A 19,912-nucleotide genomic window follows, 5' to 3' on the forward strand; every position below is an offset into this window, starting at 1 on the left:
GCCAGCTTTGAGCAAAAGAGCTCAGGGACAGCTGCCAGGCCCTGAGTTTAAGCCCCGTAACAAACAAAACTATAAAAATAAACAATAGAACAGTCTGACCTACGTTTATCCCGTGTGTGTATATATTTGCATGAGAAAGTTTTGAAAAAGATAGATTAGAAAAGAAAATGGACACATTTGTAATCAACCTGACCCAGAACCAGAACACTTTTGTAACTGACCTGAAGAGCTAAGGGAGCCAGAGAAGACGATTTGTATTAGTGTTGTATTTGATAGATACAGTTTTAGAGTGTGCGTTTCCTTCAGCTTGTCTGTTTAATAAGATTGTGACTGTTTAAATTTAGGGTAAAAACCCTCAAAGCCACTTCCTATTGTTATTACTTACTAAGACATAAGAAATCATACTGTTGAACTTGAAAAATTAAAACGAGAAAATTAAGATATAAATGTGATCTGTCAGGCATGAAAGTGCAAGCCTGTAATCCTAGCCCACTGGAGATGGAGGCAGAAGGATCAAGAGTTCTAGGCTCATAATGAGACCCTATTAACACAAATAGTAAACGGGGTAAATGAACAAGCCAAGAACTCAAACCAGTGTGCACAATCCAGTGTTGTGAACTTGTTTAATTGACTGTCCCCTAGGAATCAGTCATTGTGTGGCTCATTGACTTGTTATTATTCTGTAATACACTGGTAGCCCCAGTCCTCCTTCGCTTAATGCCAGAGCATGATCGGGTGTGAGGTCTGAGGGTTTATGTTTATTAGCTTTTAATGACTCAGTTAATGAAGGTCATCCCTAAGTGTGTGGAAAATCAAATGGACACGACAACCTTGGGGATTCTTGCTAGTCATTCCTTAGGGCTGTTCTTAGCTACATGATTAATTCTTTACAGCATTAGAGCACAAATTAACTGATGCTACAGGCAGCTGTACTTGTATTATTTGAAACCCCTCAATAACATAAGCAGTCTTAAAATATCACGTCAGTGTAACAACATATTGTTAATATGCTACTGAAAATGGTATACTCAGTGGTATACTCAGTATCAAACCTATTGTGTTAACATTACCTTTGAACGTATGCAGTAACTTTAGTCATAGATGAAATATAGTTAAATATAAATGTTGAACTTGAACAAGACCTTAGAGATTACTTAATCTTGTCCTTTTGAATACTTATGAGCCATGAATGACTGGTAATTGTTTACCCAAAATGGTGTTCATTACACTGTGAAAGAATTTCCTAAAGGACATGGGATTTTTGAATTGTCTGAAATTAAATTAATAAAGACTATAGCAACTCAGGAGGCTGAGATCTGAGGATCACGGTTCAAAGCCAGCCAGTGTAGGAAAGTCTGTGAAATTATCATCTCCAATTAACTATCAGAAAACTGGAAGTGATTCTATAGCTCAAGGTGGTGGAGTGCTAATCTTAACAAAAAGGGACAGTGCCCAAGCCCTGAGTTCAAGTCCCACCACTGACCCAAAAAAATGTGAAAAAGGATATATACTGTCATTCTGTAAGCATAAATTTTTCACCTCAAAAATTCCAGAGAGATAAAATACAAACGTAGAATTTACATATGAGATAAATTTCCTATCCAGCTTGATAAAGCCTTTCTCATCTAAGTCCTGCTACCTTGTAGTCCTCTTTTCTCCTCACTCTTAACCCCTTTATCTCTTCTCTTTCCCTTCCACTCTTCTTAGCTATAGCTTTACTAATTTTCCTCCTCTGAGCTTGAACTGCCCACTCAGGACTCAGGGCCCTGCACTAGGGAGGTGCTCTGCCTGGGAATATCTCCCTCGGTTTTTACAAGGTTATCTCAAAGGACTCTCCTCCTTCCTCCTGGAAGCTTGTACATCACCTCCCCTTCTTTTCTCAGATCCCAGGGAGGTTCCAAGAGTTCCTGTTCTCCCAGATAGCAAGAACATAGGTTGTCAATCCTCAACCCAGGGAACAAAGCTGCCATAAAATAGGTGCCACAAAAGGAGGGGATAGATTAACACAGTGGCAGTAAAGATTGCGAAAATTATAGTCTATTCTTAAACAATAACACCCTCCCAGGTGTTGGCAGTTGAACATTGTACCTAGGCATGTGTTCATGCCAAGTCTGTTGTTAACTAGCAGAGGATGTAAAAAAAGAAAACCAGTAACACAAACATAAAGAATGAAGTTTCTGGTATTTTCTCTCTTTTTTTGCTAGTAATGAGATTTGAACTCAGGGCCTCATGCTTGCTGGGCAGAGCTCTGGCACCTGATATGTGTGTGTGTGTGTGTGTGTATATATATATATATATATATATATATACACATATATATACATATATATGTGTATATATATATACACACTCAGCAATTTTCTTTTGAAAAGAGAATTACACTATAATCCATTTCCTTTTTATGCAAAGAACACACACAGCCTGGCATCAGTTTGACATGAGAACAAAACTTTAAAAAATCTTAGCCATTGTGTGCCAAATTGCTTTCAGCCAGTTTCATAAAATTTAGGATATTTTAAATACAAAGAATCTTGTATTTTATATATATATCTCCAAAGTTTCTCCTCAGCAAATGAGTTAAAAGGAAAAAGTTTCCTCCAGAGATTTGGATTTGCTCTGAATAGTTTACTTCTGAAATTACATAAGGAAATTATGTAGAGAAAGATTTGATATTTGGAGCCCACATGCATCTTAAGTCTCCATATGAAACACTGTCTATAGGTGAAAAAAGGACAGGCAATAAAGCAGCAGGGCGGGAGAGGAGTGGGCCCTGTGACAATGTCCAGAAGAACCCCTGTGAACAAACTGGACCTCAGCACACCTTCAGCGGGGTGGAGATCATTTGTTCTGCCTCCCCAGGCCTCTAACTCAAATCCCAGGGGTAGGTAGCCCTAAGTCAGGACCAGCCTAGACCCTTCTCCAGGCCCCTTCTCCAGGCCCTGCTCCAGGCCCCTTCTCCAGGCCCTGCTCCAGACCCCTTCTCCAGGCCCTGCTCCAGGCCCCTTCTCCAGGCCCCTTCTCCAGGCCCTTCTCCAGGCCCCTGCTCCAGGCCCCTTCTCCAGGCCCTGCTCCAGGCCCCTTCTCCAGGCCCCTTCTCCAGGCCCCTTCTCCAGGCCCTTCTCCAGGCCCCTTCTCCAGGCCCCTTCTCCAGGCCCCTGCTCCAGGCCCCTGCTCCAGGCCCTGCTCCAGGCCCCTTCTCCAGGCCCTGCTCCAGGCCCCTGCTCCAGGCCCCTGCTCCAGGCCCTTCTCCAGGCCCTTCTCCAGGCCCCTCTCCAGGCCCCTCTCCAGGCCCCTCTCCAGGCCCCTTCTCCAGGCCCCTTCTCCAGGCCCTTCTCCAGGCCCCTTCTCCAGGCCCCTTCTCCAGGCCCTTCTCCAGGCCCCTCTCCAGGCCCCTCTCCAGGCCCTTCTCCAGGCCCCTTCTCCAGGCCCTTCTCCAGGCCCTTCTCCAGGCCCCTTCTCCAGGCCCCTTCTCCAGGCCCTTCTCCAGGCCCCTTCTCCAGGCCCCTTCTCCAGGCCCTTCTCCAGGCCCTTCTCCAGGCCCCTGCTCCAGGCCCCTGCTCCAGGCCCCTGCTCCAGGCCCTGCTCCAGGCCCCTTCTCCAGGCCCCTTCTCCAGGCCCCTTCTCCAGGCCCCTTCTCCAGACCCCTTCTCCAGGCCCTGCTCCAGGCCCTTCTCCAAGCCCTTTCTCCAGGCCCCTTCTCCAGGCCCTGCTCCAGGCCTGTGGGGAGGAACACTGGGGTGACAGGGAGTATGGGGAGGGGCACGGGGTGATGGGGGAGTGTGGGGAGGGACGGGGAGTGTGGGGAGGGACGGGGTGACGGGGAGGGTGGGGAGGGACGGGGTGACGGGGAGTGTGGGGAGGGACGGGATGATGGGGAGTGTGGGGAGGGACGGGGTGACGGAGAGGGTGGGGAGGGAGATGGGGTGAGGGGAGTGTGGGGAGGGAGATGGGGTGAGGGGAGCATGGGGAGGGAGACGGGGTGACGGGGATGTGGGGAGGGAGACGGGGTGACGGGGAGTGTGGAGAGGGAGACGGGGTGATGGGGATGTGGGGAGGGAGACGGGGTGTCAGGGAGTGTGGGGAGGGACGGGGTGACGGGGATGTGGGGAGGGACGGGGTGACGGGGATGTGGGGAGGGAGACGGGGTGAGGGGGAGTGTGGGGAGGGAGACGGGGTGTCAGGGAGTGTGGGGAGGGACGGGGTGACGGGGATGTGGGGAGGGACGGGGTGACGGGGATGTGAGGAGGGACGGGGTGACGGGGAGGGTGGGGAGGGACGGGGTGACGGGGAGGGTGGGGAGGGACGGGGTGACGGGGAGCGTGGGGAGGGACGGGGTGAGGGGAGCGTGGGGAGGGACGCGGGGTGGCGGGGTGACGGGGAGCGTGGGGAGGGACGGGGTGAGGGGAGCGTGGGGAGGGACGCGGGGTGGCGGGGTGAGGGGAGCGTGGGGAGGGACGCGGGGTGGCGGGGTGACGGGGAGCGTGGGGAGGGACGCGGGGTGGCGGGGTGGCGGGGTGACGGGGAGCGTGGGGAGGGACCCGGCGGGCGCCAGCCTCCTCTCCGTCCCGCCCGGTCTCCGGCCCCGTCTCCGGCCCCGCCTCCGGCCCTGCCGCCCGCGGCACTCGCTCGCGGCCTCCCCGCAGACGCCGCCCGGCTCCGTGGAGAGGGGAACACTTCCCGCTCCGGGGCTCGGAGCTCGCGTGGCGCCCGCTCGCCCCCGGGGCCCCGGCCGCCTTACTCTGGGCCTCCATGGTGAAGCAGCTCCGGCCCGGCCGAGCCGCCGCCGCCGCCGCCCAACGCCTCTCGGTCGGCGGGCGTCGCTGCGGTTGCCGTGACGACGGGGGCGGGGCTGGGCGGGGCTGGGCGGGGCCGGGAGGACGGCGAGAGGGAGGGACCAAAAGCCGCGCGGAAACGCGGGCGGGCGGGCGAGCCGGTGCGTCGCCCGGTTCCGAGCGAGCCCGGCGGCCGGGTCCTCAGCCGCGGACGCCGCCTCCGAGGCCTGGCCCGAGGCCGCGCCATCCCCGCAGCCCTGCGCCCCGACCCTCCTGCGCGGCGAGGCCGGCCATCGCCCGCCCTGCGCGGCGTCCGCGGGTCCGCTCGAGCGTCGGCGCCGGCCTGCTCCGCGGCCGGGCGCGGGCCTGGCCTCCCGGGACTCGGCGGCAGGTAACGGCGGGGGTGGGCGGCCGGGCTGGGGGGCGGAGCCGCCGCCCTCCGCGGTCGGGACGACCTCCGCCGCCCCCCTCCCGGGGCCGCCCGGGGCGGGGGTCCCTGCGGCGGCGGCGCCGGCCGGGGCGGGGGGGGGGGCCTGGGCCGCCTCGGGGGTCCCCAGCTCCCCTCGCCGCGCACGGCCGCGTCGTCGAGGGTCACGGCCCGGGGCAGCCACCCTTCCGCGGGGCTGTAAGGTGGTGGGGCGCGGCTTTAGGGCGCCTGGCCTGCAGAGCTGTCAGGAGATCGTGGCCCCTCTTCAATTCCCCACCGCTCCCCCCTCCGCCGCCCCCCAGCTCCAGGCAGGGTGGGAGACCAGGAAATGGACGGCCCAGCCCTTGGGGCGGTGGGAGTCCCAGCCGTGATTCCCCACCTTTACCACCCGGAGGAAAAAGGCTTCCCTGATTGAAAGGCAGCCCTCAGAGGTCACCCGAAGCTGAGGCACCGAATGCTGGGTGGCAGTGAGCATGTATTCTGTTCTATCCAACTGGGCACCCCCGCCTTTTCAGACTGTCAGAGCAAGGGGGCTCACCTGCAGATGGTGACACGCTGTGTGTGAACCCACGGTTCAGAAGGTGATAAACTCAACACTTCATAGTCCATGAAATTTAAAGAAGTCAGAAAGTCTGTAAGGTTCACACCGCTTCTGAACTCACTGTTTCTCAGTTCTGGTTTTCCTATGCAAAACCAGGAATTGACCTCGTGATGCAAGATAGAGATATAGTGATGTGTATCCATAATATCAGGCATAATGAAAAGCATTGAGATGGCTATGACACGAAAAAGAAGGCAAGGTTAAAGTGTCACAAACAGTAAAAGACTAGGCCTCTGGGCTGGGAGTTTAGCCTAATGGTTAAAGTGCTTGCCTAGCATGCATGAAGACCCGGTTTCGATTCCTTGGTACCACATACATAGAAAAAAGCCGGAAGTGGTGCTGAAGCTCAAGTGGTAGAGCTCTAGCCTTGAGAAAGTCCAAGGACAGTGCTCAGGCCCTGAGCTCAAGCCCAGGACTGGCAAAAAAAAAAAAAAAAAGACTAGGCCTCTGTATTTAAAAAAGAAAGAAACATTGTGAATCGCCATGTTAAGGAAATATGAACACATGTCCTTGGTTGGAAAAAACGTGTATGTCTTTGTCCAGTACCTTGTAGTGATTTAGAATTTTATAACTTGAAGTTGACAGTGAACAGAGTCTTACTTAGCATCTGAAAGCATCCTTGAAAAGTGCATTTAAGTTTAGGTGATAAAGGGCTCAGCTATGGAAGAAAAGATTGGTTTGAAGGGTGAGGAGAAAGGCACTAAAATATCCATAAAAGGGACAATATTCAGTGTGTCTTTTCCTTCCAGAACTTTGTCCAATGAGGAGTTTACATAGATGCCTTGCTCTTGGAGCATGATACCCAAGATTACAGAGTTGCTGGTGGGTTGGGATGGAGATGAACTAGAAGGTCTTATTGGGTCTTTTGGAGGTTTTCTACTATTGAGTTCACTATTTTCATTGTGTTCACTATGTTACTGGTGGCCAAAGGAAAACAATAAAGTACTGTGGGATTTTAAGTTTCCAAGTTTATCACTGGATAGAATAGTTACATTGCTGTTACTTCAGTGATGCTTAGCAGAAGGAGGCATTGTTGTCAAAGAATAACAAGACAGCCCTGAAGAGACACATGATGAGAAAAAGCCTTTTTCTCATTAGCTCTCTTGGCCACATCAGAATTCAGAGTAAACATAACTAGTAGGAAACTTCTTACTAGTTATTATTCAGTGCAACTAGAAGGATAAACATCATGGCACAAGAGAATTGAGTTAGTTCTGCCCTCTGTTCTTAACTGTATAAGTGGAAGAAGGTTTAATTTTTCCTTTGTTGGATGATGAGAGGGGTGTATGCATTCATTCATTTATACCAGAGTTAGGATGCTTTTTTCTCTGTTACTTTTAGAAATCATTAAGGAGTTCAGTTAAAGATATGTTATGATCAGGGCTGGGAGTTTGGCCTAGTGGTAGAGTGCTTGCCTAGCATGTATGAAGACCGGGGTTCAATTCCTCAGTACCACATACATAGAAAAAAGCCAGAAGTGGTGCTGTGGCTCAAGTGGTAGAGCTCTAGCCTTGAGAAAGTCCAAGGACAGTGCTCAGGCCCTGAGCTCAAGCCCAGGACTGGCAAAAAAAAAAAAAGTGTTATGATCAGACTTTTGTGCATGCTTGTGTTTTGGCATTGTCCCCAACCTGTGGTAGACTGGCCCAGGTCCTTGGAGCCCCAGCAATGCCCACCCCTCCCTGTCTCCCTGACTCACATAATTCCCCACAGGACCTGGCCAGCGCCCCTCCCCTCCTGGAATGTCTTCCTGAAGTAGACTCTGACCACCAAATGTCCTTTGCTCCCTGCCTGGGGGAGCTCTTAGTTTAGCACTTCCCTGATACTAGGCTTTCTTTTACATGTTCTCACTATATTACACGTGCTCATGGATCTTATACCACTGGACATTCTTGGTTCTAAATTTACCACTTATGCAGCTTCTGTATTTTTGGCACATAGTAGTTTCAGTGTGTGCCTTGAGTGGGATAGTAATGGAGGATAGGCTTTTAGTCAAGGGTAATTGCAGTCTTCTCTAGCTATGCCACTTTGGGACAGTCAAGAGCTGTTTGCTCATTAGTAACCATCAATGGTTGTCTAATAGTCCAGTGAGAATTAAAATCCATTAAAAATGATCATAGATTATAAAGGACATCTTGTATGTTGTAAAGAACATTTTAACTATAAAAGACTTATTGACTTTGGCATAGAGAAACATTTACTGCAGTCTGAGTGTATTGGGCCCTTCCTGGCTCTGGGGTGTTGAGAAAATGCCCAGGTGGATGTGGGAAGGCAGGAAGGAGGACCTCCTTAGGCAGAGGGCAGCTTGGGCAAGGGCAGAAGGCAAGAGTGCAGCTCTTGGCAGCAGTTCAGTGGTTGACTGTGTTCATTAGGAAGTGAAGCCAGAGAGGCAAATTAGGGGCAAGATCAGAAAGGTCTGTGGCTTTCCCTAAAGGTAATGAGGATTTGGGTCAGTGACATACCTGATCAATGTTGCATTTGGAGAGGATCTGAGATTAGTGGAGAGCCAAAATTAGGGACTGAGCAAACAAGAGATGAGAAGCGATGAGGTACCAGGAGCCTGGGCCACAGAAAGAGGCAGACTTGGCAGGTCTCAGTGAAGGGAAAAGAGGGAGTGGTCGGGATTGAGCCCTGAGTCTGATTTGGGGAGCTAGGGTAGATTATTCTATTTGTTGAAATATGAGACACAAGATGTTCTTTGTAAGTATGTAAAAAGTAAACTATCATATAGCAAGGAACCACTATCTAACACTGCTACTTTGCTGATTTTCACCTACCACTCGGTCTCTGGAATGTAACTCCTGTGAGAGGGATCACTGTATTGAATTAAAAAATAAATTTTTTTCCAGGAAAATGACCCTGGAAAGGTCAAGGACAGAACCCCCACAGTACACAGATTACATTGTGGGAGGGAGCCAAAGGTGGATGCTGAGTTCTTTTAAGACCCCAAGAAGACTGAAGAATTGTCACCAGAATAGTAAGTGGAAGAGCAGGAAAAATAAGAGTCCTGATTTTGGAGGCACTCTTGTCTGGTATCCCTGAAATGATGGTGCTCTCCTCCACCTCCCATAGACTCAGTGTAGGCCCAGTTACTACTTCATTAAAACTACTGCAAATCAACTACCAGCACAGCTATCAGAAAAAAAGACATTTCTTATTCTTTGTGGGTTTTCAATGTAAACTGTAACTTTGGAAGTTAACAATGGCGATGCTGGTGTCCAGGAGTTTGGCCTAGTGGTAGAGTGCTTGCCTAGCATGCATGAAGACCCGGTTCAATTCCTCAGTACCACATACATAGGAAAAAGCTGGAAGGGCTAAGGCTCACATGGTAGAGCTCTAGCCTTAAGAAAGCCCAAGGACAGGGCTCAGGCCCTGAGTTCAAGCCCTAGGACTGGCAAAAGGAAAAAAAAAAAAAAAGCATGGTGATGCCTTATGTGATTACTGTTTAAAAAGATGAGATAGGTCCAAGTGAGATAGGTAAAATATGTTAACTTCCTTTAAGAGACTGATGATATTCTTTTCCTGGTTCTTATTAGCTCATATATTTAACATGGACTATACAAATAAGCCATACTACCCTAGCTCTGCTTTTACTAAGAATAAATTAGTTTTAATACCATCGTGACATAAAAAGGCATAAAAATAATATTGAAAAGCACTGAGTATTCTAGTCATTTGAACTAATAGAAGCCTTGACTTGCAGAGTGGTTAACTGGAGAGTGGTTATATTTTCTGATGTCTAAGCATTAGGAAGTCTTAGATCTACGTCTAATAAGGAACTAAGAAATACCTATTAGTGCATAGGATGGTTTAAACTGCTGAATTGATTGTTCAGGCTACACTTGGTTTGAAGCAATACTGAGCAAAAAGTAAATGGTTCTTAAACAGCTGATTGAAAGCCGGGTTTTAAAGCCAGACATAGTGGCTCACGCCTGTAATCCTAGCCACTGAGGAGGCTGAGATCTGGGGATCTCAAAGTAGTTCAAAGCCAGACTAGGCACTAGGGCAGTAAAGTCCATGAGACTCTTATCTCCAATTCACCAACAGAAAACCGGAAGTGGCTCTGTGGCTCAAGGGTAGGATGGTAGCATTGATGAAGAGCTCATGGACAATGCCAAGGCCCAGAGTTCAAGCCCCACAACCAATAAACACAACAACAACAACAAAAAGAAGCTGGGTTTGGTGACACACACCTGTAATCCCAGCTAATTGGGAGACAGATTTGGGAGAATCATAGTTTAAGTCTAGCATAAGTAAAAAGTTACTGAGACACCCTCATCTCAACAAGTGAGCCAGGCATGGTGGTGGGCATCTGTGGTTACAGCTGTGTAAGAAGCATAGGTAGGGAGATTGAGGTCTAGGCCTGGTGCCAGGCAAAAACTCACGACCTGGGTTAGACATATGGCTCAAGTGGTAGAACACCAATTGAGCAGATCTGAGACACTGAGTTCAAACCCAAGTACTATGATGAGACAGATAGTCTCATGGATAGATAGGTGGATGTTTGATTGGTTTGCTTAGAAGTCTAGAAACAAGATTTTGATAAATTTTGAATTTTTACTGTATCTTGTTCCAAAATATTTAAAATAAATACTGGAAATGAATTAGACTGTATTTAGACAGTGGCTAATTCTATTTAAACAGAAGCTAATGTGAGCTGGAGGCATGGCCCCAAGTTGGAATAACCCCAGGACCAGGGAGGGACAGGAACCCACATAGTGAAAGACCTAACACCTCTTTTGTCTGCCTGTGCTGGTCCTGAGCTCCAGATCCTCCCCCAGTCTTGCTGGGATTATATGTGTGCACTACTATACCTTGCAGCCTTCCAAACATCTTAGGAGTGACAAAGTGCATTGTTTTAAACACACTAAGCCCTTGACTACAATTCCACAAAGGTAACTAGAATTACAAGTGGGTCTGTGCCACGTGTTTCTTTATTTTGCTTGCTTTGCTGCCTGACTGCTCTCGTAGTGGAAAGGATTTCTGAAAGCCGCAGGGCAGCATGGGCCCATCCTCTTCCTCACCATCCTAGCAGAGTGGCAGGTAGCTAAGTGTGCACACAGTGAGCCAAGTCAGGCTAGGACCACACAGAAGGCCCGGCCTCAGGCTCCGGCTGTACTACACATGGGCTGTTCTGTGTGGCATAAATTAACCAGACCTCTGAAGGTCTAAATTTCCTCATTTTTAAAATGGAAATAATAAGTAAAACCCCATGGGGTTCTCAAGGGTTTGAATAAAATAATCTATATAAAGTGCTTAAGCACTTAGCATGACATCTGGCGTGAAACAAGTACTCTCTCCAGTGGTAATTGCCAGAATTACCATCATTATTATCATTATTAGTCTCACTTTTGTGGTCATGTGGATGTAGGCTCTTGCGGTGTGCTCTGTAGACTGAAGCCTGTGGGTTTGCAGTGAGGCGTGGATGTTGTGCCCGGTTGGCACTGGGCAGTGTTCACCACACATAGTTTGGTCAGCTGACTTCTTCAATGGCAGAAGCAGGGGAATGATTTCTGTTCTCTACCGCCTCCTTCAGTTGCCACACACCACGCTTTGTTGGAATCGCTGTGGAACGGTGGCCCAGTGATCTCATTCTCCAACATTAACAGCTCCTTTTCCCAAGCTCAGTTATTGTTCCCTGGTACTACCTCCTTAGCTCTCTTTTCTAAATACGGTAATCATGGATTCTAAGTCTATTGTTGTCAGCAAACACACACTGGTTGCTTAGTCTGTACCTTGTTTAGTAGGAGATGCAGAGAAGGCTCCTACCTTCGGGACGCAAGAGGAGAGAAGCGAATGAATGAGAGGAACATATGCAAAAGTGTTGGCAGGAAACTCTTCCAACTCTCTCCCAAAGGTTTCACATAATCAGGGTCAGTCCCCTTTGGTACACAAACTGCTCTCAAAGAGGGGCAGAGTAAGTAAACACCGTGGCTTCTCCAGGTCCATTCTGGGACTGTAGAGCAGCACTCACTGTATCCTCAGAGATCCTGTCTCCTAGGATCTGTACTGCAGATTGTGCACTCGGCATACCCGAGTTTTAACATCTCATTTGATAAAGAAAAGAATGACAACGTGCATGTATGTGTATGTATGTGCTGGTAGTGGGGCTTCAACTCAGGGTCTGGCACTTAGCTTTTTTCACTCAAGGCCAGCAGTCTCCCATGGAAGCCACAGCTCCACTTATGCCTCTTTAGTGGTTAACTGGAGATAAGAGTTTCATAGATTCCTGCCCAGACTGGCTTTGAGCCATGATCCTCAAATCTTAGCCTCTAAGATAGCTAGGATTACAAGCACGAACCTTCATTGCCCAGCCTGAGAATTGTAACCCTAGGGTTGGAATTGTTGAAGATCTATCCTTTTTCTTTTTTTAATTACTGAGTATTTGCTTTTACCTGTACACATGAATAATAACTTCTATACAGAGTTATGAGAGATACTAAACATATTAAATATTTGTAAAGCTTTGATAAAAATTCACAAAAGTGTTTGAAAACGTGTTGGTTTAGGCCAGGCTTTGGCACAGTGACTCATGGCTATAATCCTACGTAGTTGGAAGCAGAGAGAGAATTGCAATTCAGAGCCAGCCCTGGCAAAAACTTAGACCCCATTTCAAAGAAAGAGCCAGGAGAGATAAGTGTATACTTTTAGCTCCAGACATCAGGCAAAGGTAGGACAGAAATCTGAGAGAAGCTACAGGAAAAGAGCGTAAGAATCTATCTGAAAAATAACTACAAGCAAAAGCTTTAGGGGACTTGCCTGGGTGATTGAGCACTGTAACAAATACAAGGCATTGAACCTAAATGAATCCCACTACTACCAAAAAGCCCAAAATAGTCACATACATACATACATACGTGTGCATGTGTTGCATAGTCCTGAGACAAATTAGGGCATCAAATATAAGAATCAGTGGGAAAGTGTGTATGTAACAGCATTGTTTTTGCAGACCTGTTAGAAAATTAAGTAGTCAAACTAAGAAATGGTACTTTGGTTTTAGTAATCCTTAGAGATTGTGTCTCATCGTCCTGCCCGGTGTGCCTGCCGTCTTCCATGTAGCACACCTTAATCCATCACCACCCCTCCCAGAACACCATCGCTTAAGGACCAATAAAATCATAGGCAGGTGGTAAAAAGTCTATAGATAATGTTTTTTTTAAGTATCAAATTTTAAGAACCAATTATATGGAAAAGAAGAGAAGAAACAAAACAGTTTAAAAAAAATGAGTAACTGAACACATGGCACTTCAATACATCTTTCTGCCCTTATGTGTCAGGCCTTTGTGGTCTGGCCTCAGGTAGTCTTTGAGCTCATTTTGTGTCCAAGTCTATCCCTCTTTGTACGTACCAGCCACACACTCTTCTTTTTAGTCTTTGCATGTCATGGGCAAAAAATATCTCTTTCATACCACCCCAGTTAGACTGAAAGCCCCTTAAGGCCAGGAGCTGGCCCTGCCTGGTCCTGCTGTAAATAGCATGTTCACAGGTGCTCCAGAGAAGAGCATAGCAAGGATGAGAACCCTGCTGGTTTATGAGTGGTGCCTGTGACAGAATGCAGTCAGATGTTAGTCTGGAAGGTGAGAAAACCCTACAGAGCCTACGGTGACTTTGGCACTTGTGTTCAGCCACAACATTTGGGTTGACAACTATAGAAATTGCCAGTGGGGAAGCTATCTAATAACCAATCTAAGTTAAGTGATTTAAAATCAGACAGCAGAGATAGCAAGCGGACAGATGGTTGAGCAATTTCTAGTCCCACCTGTGGAGACGTTGCCTCCCCAGTGCCAGCTGTTTACAAGCAGTCCTGGGGACCATTCTGCTGATGAGCAGAATGTCTGCCACCGCCCCATTCTCAGTGCAGGTACCAGGAGGAGGGCTGGTAGATGAGCAAGGAAAAGCCTCACCAATCTTGCTGACCACGAGAGGACATGGGCATGGACTTCTGGGGACCAGCAGAGAAACCATTTTATTTTGTAGTTCTGAGTCATGAAGAAAAAATTAAATAGAATTCTGAAGTGTGGTTTTCAGTTGCTGCAGGATCACCCTCTGGAAACTAGGTGACAGCCTTGCTCACCTCTTTCTATTCGGGGTGATGTGGCCTTCGGGGATGTAGGTTGAGAGCTCAGTGGTGGTGGCTAGGTATGCAGTCGTCCGAAGGCTTTGATGGGGCCCAGAGCCGCTTGGAGAGCTCACACATGGGCTTTAGTTCAGGTGTGAGTCAACTGTCCACGCCTGTGGCTTGAAATTCCAGAACGGGAACTAGTTTAGAAGTTGTGTTGAGCATAGAAGGCCTAGAAAGTGACTCAGATGCCCTCCGCTGCCTTCTCTGGCTCACAGTGAGTCAGTCACTGGTGCTCAGGCTCACCTCTCCCTTGGAGTAGTGGTGACACTTCCATTCACCCACAGTTCAGTGGGTAAATACAAGATGTGGGACTAAGGGCCAGCTGGGCCGCAGGTCTCAAGAAGGAGAACTGTGCTGAAGGGCTCTCTAGATGGCCCTGAGGGTTCAAAATGCCTTGTTGACACACCACATAGCTCTTGCTCAAAAGAGAATGAGATACTTTATTCTGAGCTAGATGTGAATGACTATGCCTGGAAATACAGATTCAGGTCATGCTGAGCGACCACTGTGGAAAGGTAACATTAACTTTTATAGCCACAGAACAAGAGAAAATTGTGAAGGAATGTAGTTTAACCAATTACACTGATGCCATGTCAAATAAGAGGGGTCATAGAAAAGCCAGCACTCTCTTCTGTAGGGTCCACAGATCTTAACACTCTTAGCTGGGAGTTGGTGGGAGTCAGAGGCCTGCTGACTGTAACAGTACATTCCAAGAATTTTACTGCTAGTCTTAAAGATGGAGGAGGTTAGTAAGTGGCTATTAAGGACATTAAAGATAACCCAAGATAATTCTGATGGCAACATTCCTTTTCTCCACAAGTGTGATGATCTGCAAGATATGGTTTCTTTAGAGAAATCTAGTCACTGTGGGGCCGGGAGTTTGGCCTAGTGGTAGAGTGCTTGCCTAGCATGCATGAAGATCCGGGTTCGATTCCTCGGTACCACATACATAGCAAAAAGCCGGAAGTGGTGCTGAGGCTCAAGTGGTAGAGCTCTAGCCTTCAGAAAGTCCAAGGACAGTGCTCAGGCCCTGAGCTCAAGCCCAGGACTGGCAAAAAAAAAAAAAAAAAAAAAAAAAAAGAGAGAGAAATCTAGTCACTGTATAGGGAGTAGTATACATTAATAGCAACATATGTAGTAAAAAAAAATACTATGCTTTTGGAAGGTGGCTGGTTCCTGGAGTTGAACTCAGTACCTCTAGCTTGCTGGCCTCTTTTGTTTGCAGCTGGCACTCTGCCATATTCCAGTCATCTTTTTGCATTTTAATTGGAGATAGTCTCAGAGACTTTCTGCCCATGCTGGCTTTGAACTAGGGTCCTCCTTTATCTCAGTCTTCTGACTGGCTAGAGTTATAGGCATGAGTTACTGGTACTCAGCCAGCTGTGTTTTTTTGTTTTTGTTTTGTTTTGTTTTTTTCCCCAGTCATGAGGTTTGAGCACTGCCCCTGAGCTCTTTTGCTTTCGGCTAGCTCTGTAGCACTTTGAGCCACAGTACTACTTGAGTTTATTGGAGATAAGAGTCTCACAGACTTTCTTGCCCCACCTTGCTTGAACCCAAATCCTCAGATCTCAGCCACCTAAATTCTAGGATGAAAGGCGCAAGCCACCAGTGCCAGTCCTGTATTTTTTCTTTAACTGTTAAAAGAAAGAGTTCTTAAGGGAATTGAGGGTTGTAATTGTAGTTAAATCCACACATAGTTCCAAGTTATATTAGAACTCTTAGGAGATAGCGTAATGCCAAAAATAGAAAAAGTGAATTGGAAGCCAAATTTAAATTTCTGGCAGTAGAAACTTGTGATTGTTGGATAGCTTTTCAGTGCATGCTGGTTTTAGCATTTCAAGCTAATGTTTTCTGGTGCCAGTCTAGGGTTTGACCGAGCCTGATCAGGAAAGAGTTCTAAAGTGAATGTATTTGTTTTACACACCATTATGATTCAATTTTAATTGGAACAGTGGTTTTCAAAATGAAAAGTTTTGTGCCAGTAGTGGTACTTGATTGAACCAGGGTCTTGAGCTCTTTTTTTCTTTTTTTTTTTTTTTTGAGCAGCAAAGCTGACACTACCACTTGAGCCACATGTCCACTTCTGTGATTTTTGCTGGTTAATTAGAACAATGAGTCTCACAGACTTTTTTGCTTGATTGGCTGCAAACTGTGATCCTCAGATCTCAGCTTTCTGAGTAGCTAGGATTCTAGGCATGAGCCACTGATGCCTCCACCTATGCATTTAAACCTCTCTGGTTATTAATTTCTCCCACTTGTAGCTTTTTTTATTTGTGAGTTCATGGAAGTTCTAGACTGTTTTTTCTCCTTTCCTTACAATACACATATGTGTATGTCCAGTGTGTGTCTTAAGTTTATTAATCTGAGCCTTAGCAAATGTTCACCCTGCAAATGCTTCTTGAGTAAGTCACTTAGAGAAGAATGCTTTTCCTTTTTTTTTTTTTTTTTTTTTTTTTGGCCCCCTTCTCTTTCTGGCCCCGCTTGCTCCGGCCCCGCTCGCTCCAGCCCCGCTCGCTCCGGCCACCACTCGGTTGGGCTCCGCTTGCTTGCTTTCGCTCTCTGTCGCTTGTTGCAGTCTCGTCTCTGCCACTTCCGGCTTGGTTGTGTATGTGGGATACCGAGGAATAGAACCCGGGTCTTAGTGCATGCTAGGCAAGCACTTTAACCGCTAGGCCAAACTCCCGGGCCCAGAAGAATGCTTTTCTTCTTCCTGCCCCTGAACCCTCTCTTCTAGCCACGTGAAGCCATAGTAAGGTGAGAGAAAAGTGGAAGCGCATTGTGAACTGTGTTTTGCCATTTGTCCTGGGCCTTGAACTCAGGGCTTGGGTACTGTCCTTGAACTTTCTCAAGGCCAGAGCTCTACCACTTAGCCACAGCACCACTTCTAGCTTTTTTTCTATATTTGTGGTACGGAGTATTCAGAACCGGGTCTTTGTGCCAGCTAGGCAAGCACTCTACCACTAGGCTAAACTCCCTGCCCCCATTTATTCTTTTTGATAGTTTTCTTCCTCTTTCATTTCCACCTGGCAAATGTGCAAAAGAGCTGTGGACTTGCATTGGCTTTTTTCTGTTCTTATTAATTGCTAGTAGGAGGGACCACCTAGGTGACCTGTGGGCAAGGCAACTCTGTGTCAACCTGCCCTTCTTCAGGCAGTTGGCTATTCTTTTAGAACAGGAATTGTCTTTTGTTAAGTCTTGGATCCGCCAAGCTGGTATCTCCAGAAATAAGCTGAAGACCTTTGATCTAACTAAACAAAGACAGTTAGCAAAAGGTACCTGTAACCTCAAGTGGAGAGAAATACAATTTTTTTCCCTTACTTCCTAAACTTACCAAGAAGTAAAATGAAGGTCTTAAAGTGCTAACCAGTAATAAAGTTCAGGATTTCTGAAAAGCCTGTGTGGTAAAGCTGGAGGGGTACCCACCAGCCTTCTCAGCTTCCCTTTATAAACCCCAATTCCTTTTTGTCTGGGGATTGGGTACCCACGTGACAAATCACAATACAATACAATGTGCCTCTCCCTCCGCTTTCCTTTCACTGTGACCCAGATGCTAGGGGCTGTGAGAGAGGTCAGGCCCAATAAACCACCCTTTTGCAAACCGGCCAGGAAGCTTATAGCCAAACCTGCCCGTAAGAGCCTAGCCTGCTCTTCCTGATCATGTGGCAGCACCAAGGAGAGACAGTAGCTTGGATAGCAGAAAAACCGAACCGTTGCTGATTTGCCATTTTTTCTCCATGTGTTTGTTTTTTAGTGTGGATTAATGACAGTCATGTAACACTGAAGATGCTTGAATGCTAAAGGAAGCCAGCAAGGTAACAGCGGGCAGATGACGCTGGATTGAGAAAGTCACTTGGTCACCCTCGGAGTCTTCAGTTGGGAGGTCCAGCTGTGTGTGAACAAGCACACACACCCTGTGTCCACTCCTGTTAGCAATGGGCTGTTGAGAGGAGAAACTTGAACTCTGACCACCCTGTGGAGATGGAGGATGAAGAACTGGAGTGTGCAAACTCCTCCTCAGAAAAGCGCTACTTTCCCGAGTCCCTGGACTCCAGTGATGGGGACGAGGAGGGCGTTCTGGCCTGTGAGGACCTGGAAGTGAACCCTTTTGATGGACTGCCATACTCATCGCGTTACTATAAACTTCTCAGAGAAAGAGAAGATCTCCCGATATGGAAAGAAAAATATTCCTTTATGGAGAATCTGCTTCAAAATCAAATTGTGATCATCTCAGGAGATGCTAAATGTGGCAAGAGCTCTCAAGTGAGTAAAAATACAAAATCCTTTTGTTGTTTTTGTCACTCTGGTCCTGGGGATTGAACTCAAGGCCTGAGCATTACTTCTGAGCAAAACCGGATAATGCTGTACTACTTGAAGCCACAGCTTCATTTTTTTTGATGGTTAATTAGATATGAAAGGCTCACAGATCTTGCTGCCCTGCCTGGCTTTGAACCATGATCCTTAGATATCAGCCTCCTGAGTAGCTAGGATTACAGATGTGAGCCACCAGTCCCTGTCTAACTACAAAAATCTTTTACTTTACCAGTAGGTTGTGGGGCTTGAACTCTGGGCCTGAGTGCTGTCCCTGAGCTCTTCAGCTCCAGGCTACCGCCCTACCCCTTGACCCACAGCGCCACTTCCCATTTTCTAGTAGTTAATTAGAGTTGAGTCTCATGGACTTTAGTGCCCGGACTGACTTTGAACCTCGGTCCTGAGGTCTCAGCCTCCTGAGTAGCTTAGGATTACAGGTGTGAGCCACCGCGTCCAGCATCTGTTATTTTTATCTTTAAGTCATTTTAGTGATTGATGCTATTTTCTGTTAAGGGAAAAGACAGTACCTTTAGTTTCAGAAAAGTCAATAGTGTACTCAAATGATGAGAAAAAATATATTCATTGCTGTCTTAATTCAGAAAAACATTTGAATTTTTTTAATATTTATCTCTTTTTAGAGTTTGTATTTCCCTGTTCCTCTAAATTTTAAGCCTTTCAAAGAAAAACCAGTCTTCAGAGCCAACCCAAAGGTCCTAAGAACTTCTGTGTCTTGGGTGCAAATGTCTTTTGTGACACCCTGGAGAGAAGGAGGACACTTTTTCCTCTGTCTGTAGAGTGTTGTTCTATTTCATTTTTAGGGCAGGTTTATGAAAGAGTCAGAAAGAAAAACATTTTTTAGAACTGTATTTCACTTTCCTTTCCTACTTTTTATCCTAAAAATTTCCATAAATAGAAGGACAAGGAGGTGACTAACCATGAAATAACTGGGATTTACATTAAGAAGCCAGGTGAGGTATGGCTCGCATGGCAGAATACCTGCCTAGCAAGTGCAAGACCCTAAGTTCAGGTCTCAGTACCACCAGAGAACAAAGTAAGTATTTGATGGACGCTTTTGCTCCTACCACTTGCATGTCAGGTAAGGAGGAATTATTGTGTTCTTTCGTATTTCTCCCCACTTATTCTTCTTTACTAAATAAATTTATGCTCCTTTCAAAAAAGAAAAAGAAGAAAAATAAAATAAGCAGATCAGCCAGGCGTGGTGGCTCACACCTGTAATCCAGCTACCCAGGAGGCTGAGATCTGAGGATCACAGTTCAAAGCCAGCCCAGGCACTGAAGACAGTGAAACTCTTATCTCTAATTAACCACCAGAAAACTGGAAGTGGGGCTGAGGCTCCAGAGGTAGGGCAGTACCTTGAGCTCAGGGACAGTGCCCAGGCCCAGAATCTAAGCCCCCTGACTGACCAAGAAAAAAAAAAAGAAGCAGATGGCATAGACTTCACTGTTTTCTTTCTCCTGGTAGAGTTTGCCTGTATTCACTCAAAGCATAGTGCCTCTAGATGTTCAATGATGTGTGACATTTGTTCTAGAAAGGCCCCTCAGTGAAGCGTTCTGACATGGCAGGGCATGGTAGGCAGAATGGGCTTGGCATAGACACTTTGGGAATCTGGAAGGATTCCTACCTTGGGTGAACTGGTGACTCCCAGGATTCCTTTCGACTTGTAA

The 19,912-nt window shown here is 47.1% G+C and overlaps 2 protein-coding genes across 3 annotated transcripts in view; one reads left to right on the forward strand and one right to left on the reverse strand.

The window, feature by feature from the left end:
* Window positions 1–4,838, reverse strand: part of Fank1 (fibronectin type III and ankyrin repeat domains 1) — a 73,124-nt gene extending 68,286 nt beyond the window's left edge. The window contains exon 1 of the mRNA XM_090345629.1: window positions 4,739–4,838. Coding sequence (XP_090201755.1) covers window positions 4,739–4,751 — 13 coding nt within the window. The 5' untranslated portion in view covers window positions 4,752–4,838. The remainder of the gene's footprint in view (window positions 1–4,738) is intronic.
* Window positions 4,839–4,926: 88 nt separating this feature from the next.
* The window catches only part of Dhx32 (DEAH-box helicase 32 (putative)), a 39,102-nt gene continuing 24,116 nt past the window's right edge, over window positions 4,927–19,912 (forward strand). The window contains exons 1-3 of one of the 2 annotated variants that reach the window (XM_090345625.1): window positions 4,927–5,163; window positions 8,647–8,774; window positions 17,671–18,179. In XM_090345625.1, the coding sequence (XP_090201751.1) occupies window positions 17,898–18,179 (282 nt within the window). In that variant the 5' untranslated portion in view covers window positions 4,927–5,163; window positions 8,647–8,774; window positions 17,671–17,897. The remainder of the gene's footprint in view (window positions 5,164–8,646; window positions 8,775–17,670; window positions 18,180–19,912) is intronic. The other variant, XM_090345626.1, reaches the window with a different exon arrangement.

This window comes from Megascapheus bottae, chromosome 15 (genome assembly GCF_031878675.1).
Source record: "Megascapheus bottae isolate mThoBot1 chromosome 15, mThoBot2.hap1, whole genome shotgun sequence".
In the NCBI taxonomy this organism is placed as follows: Eukaryota; Metazoa; Chordata; class Mammalia; order Rodentia; family Geomyidae; genus Megascapheus; species Megascapheus bottae.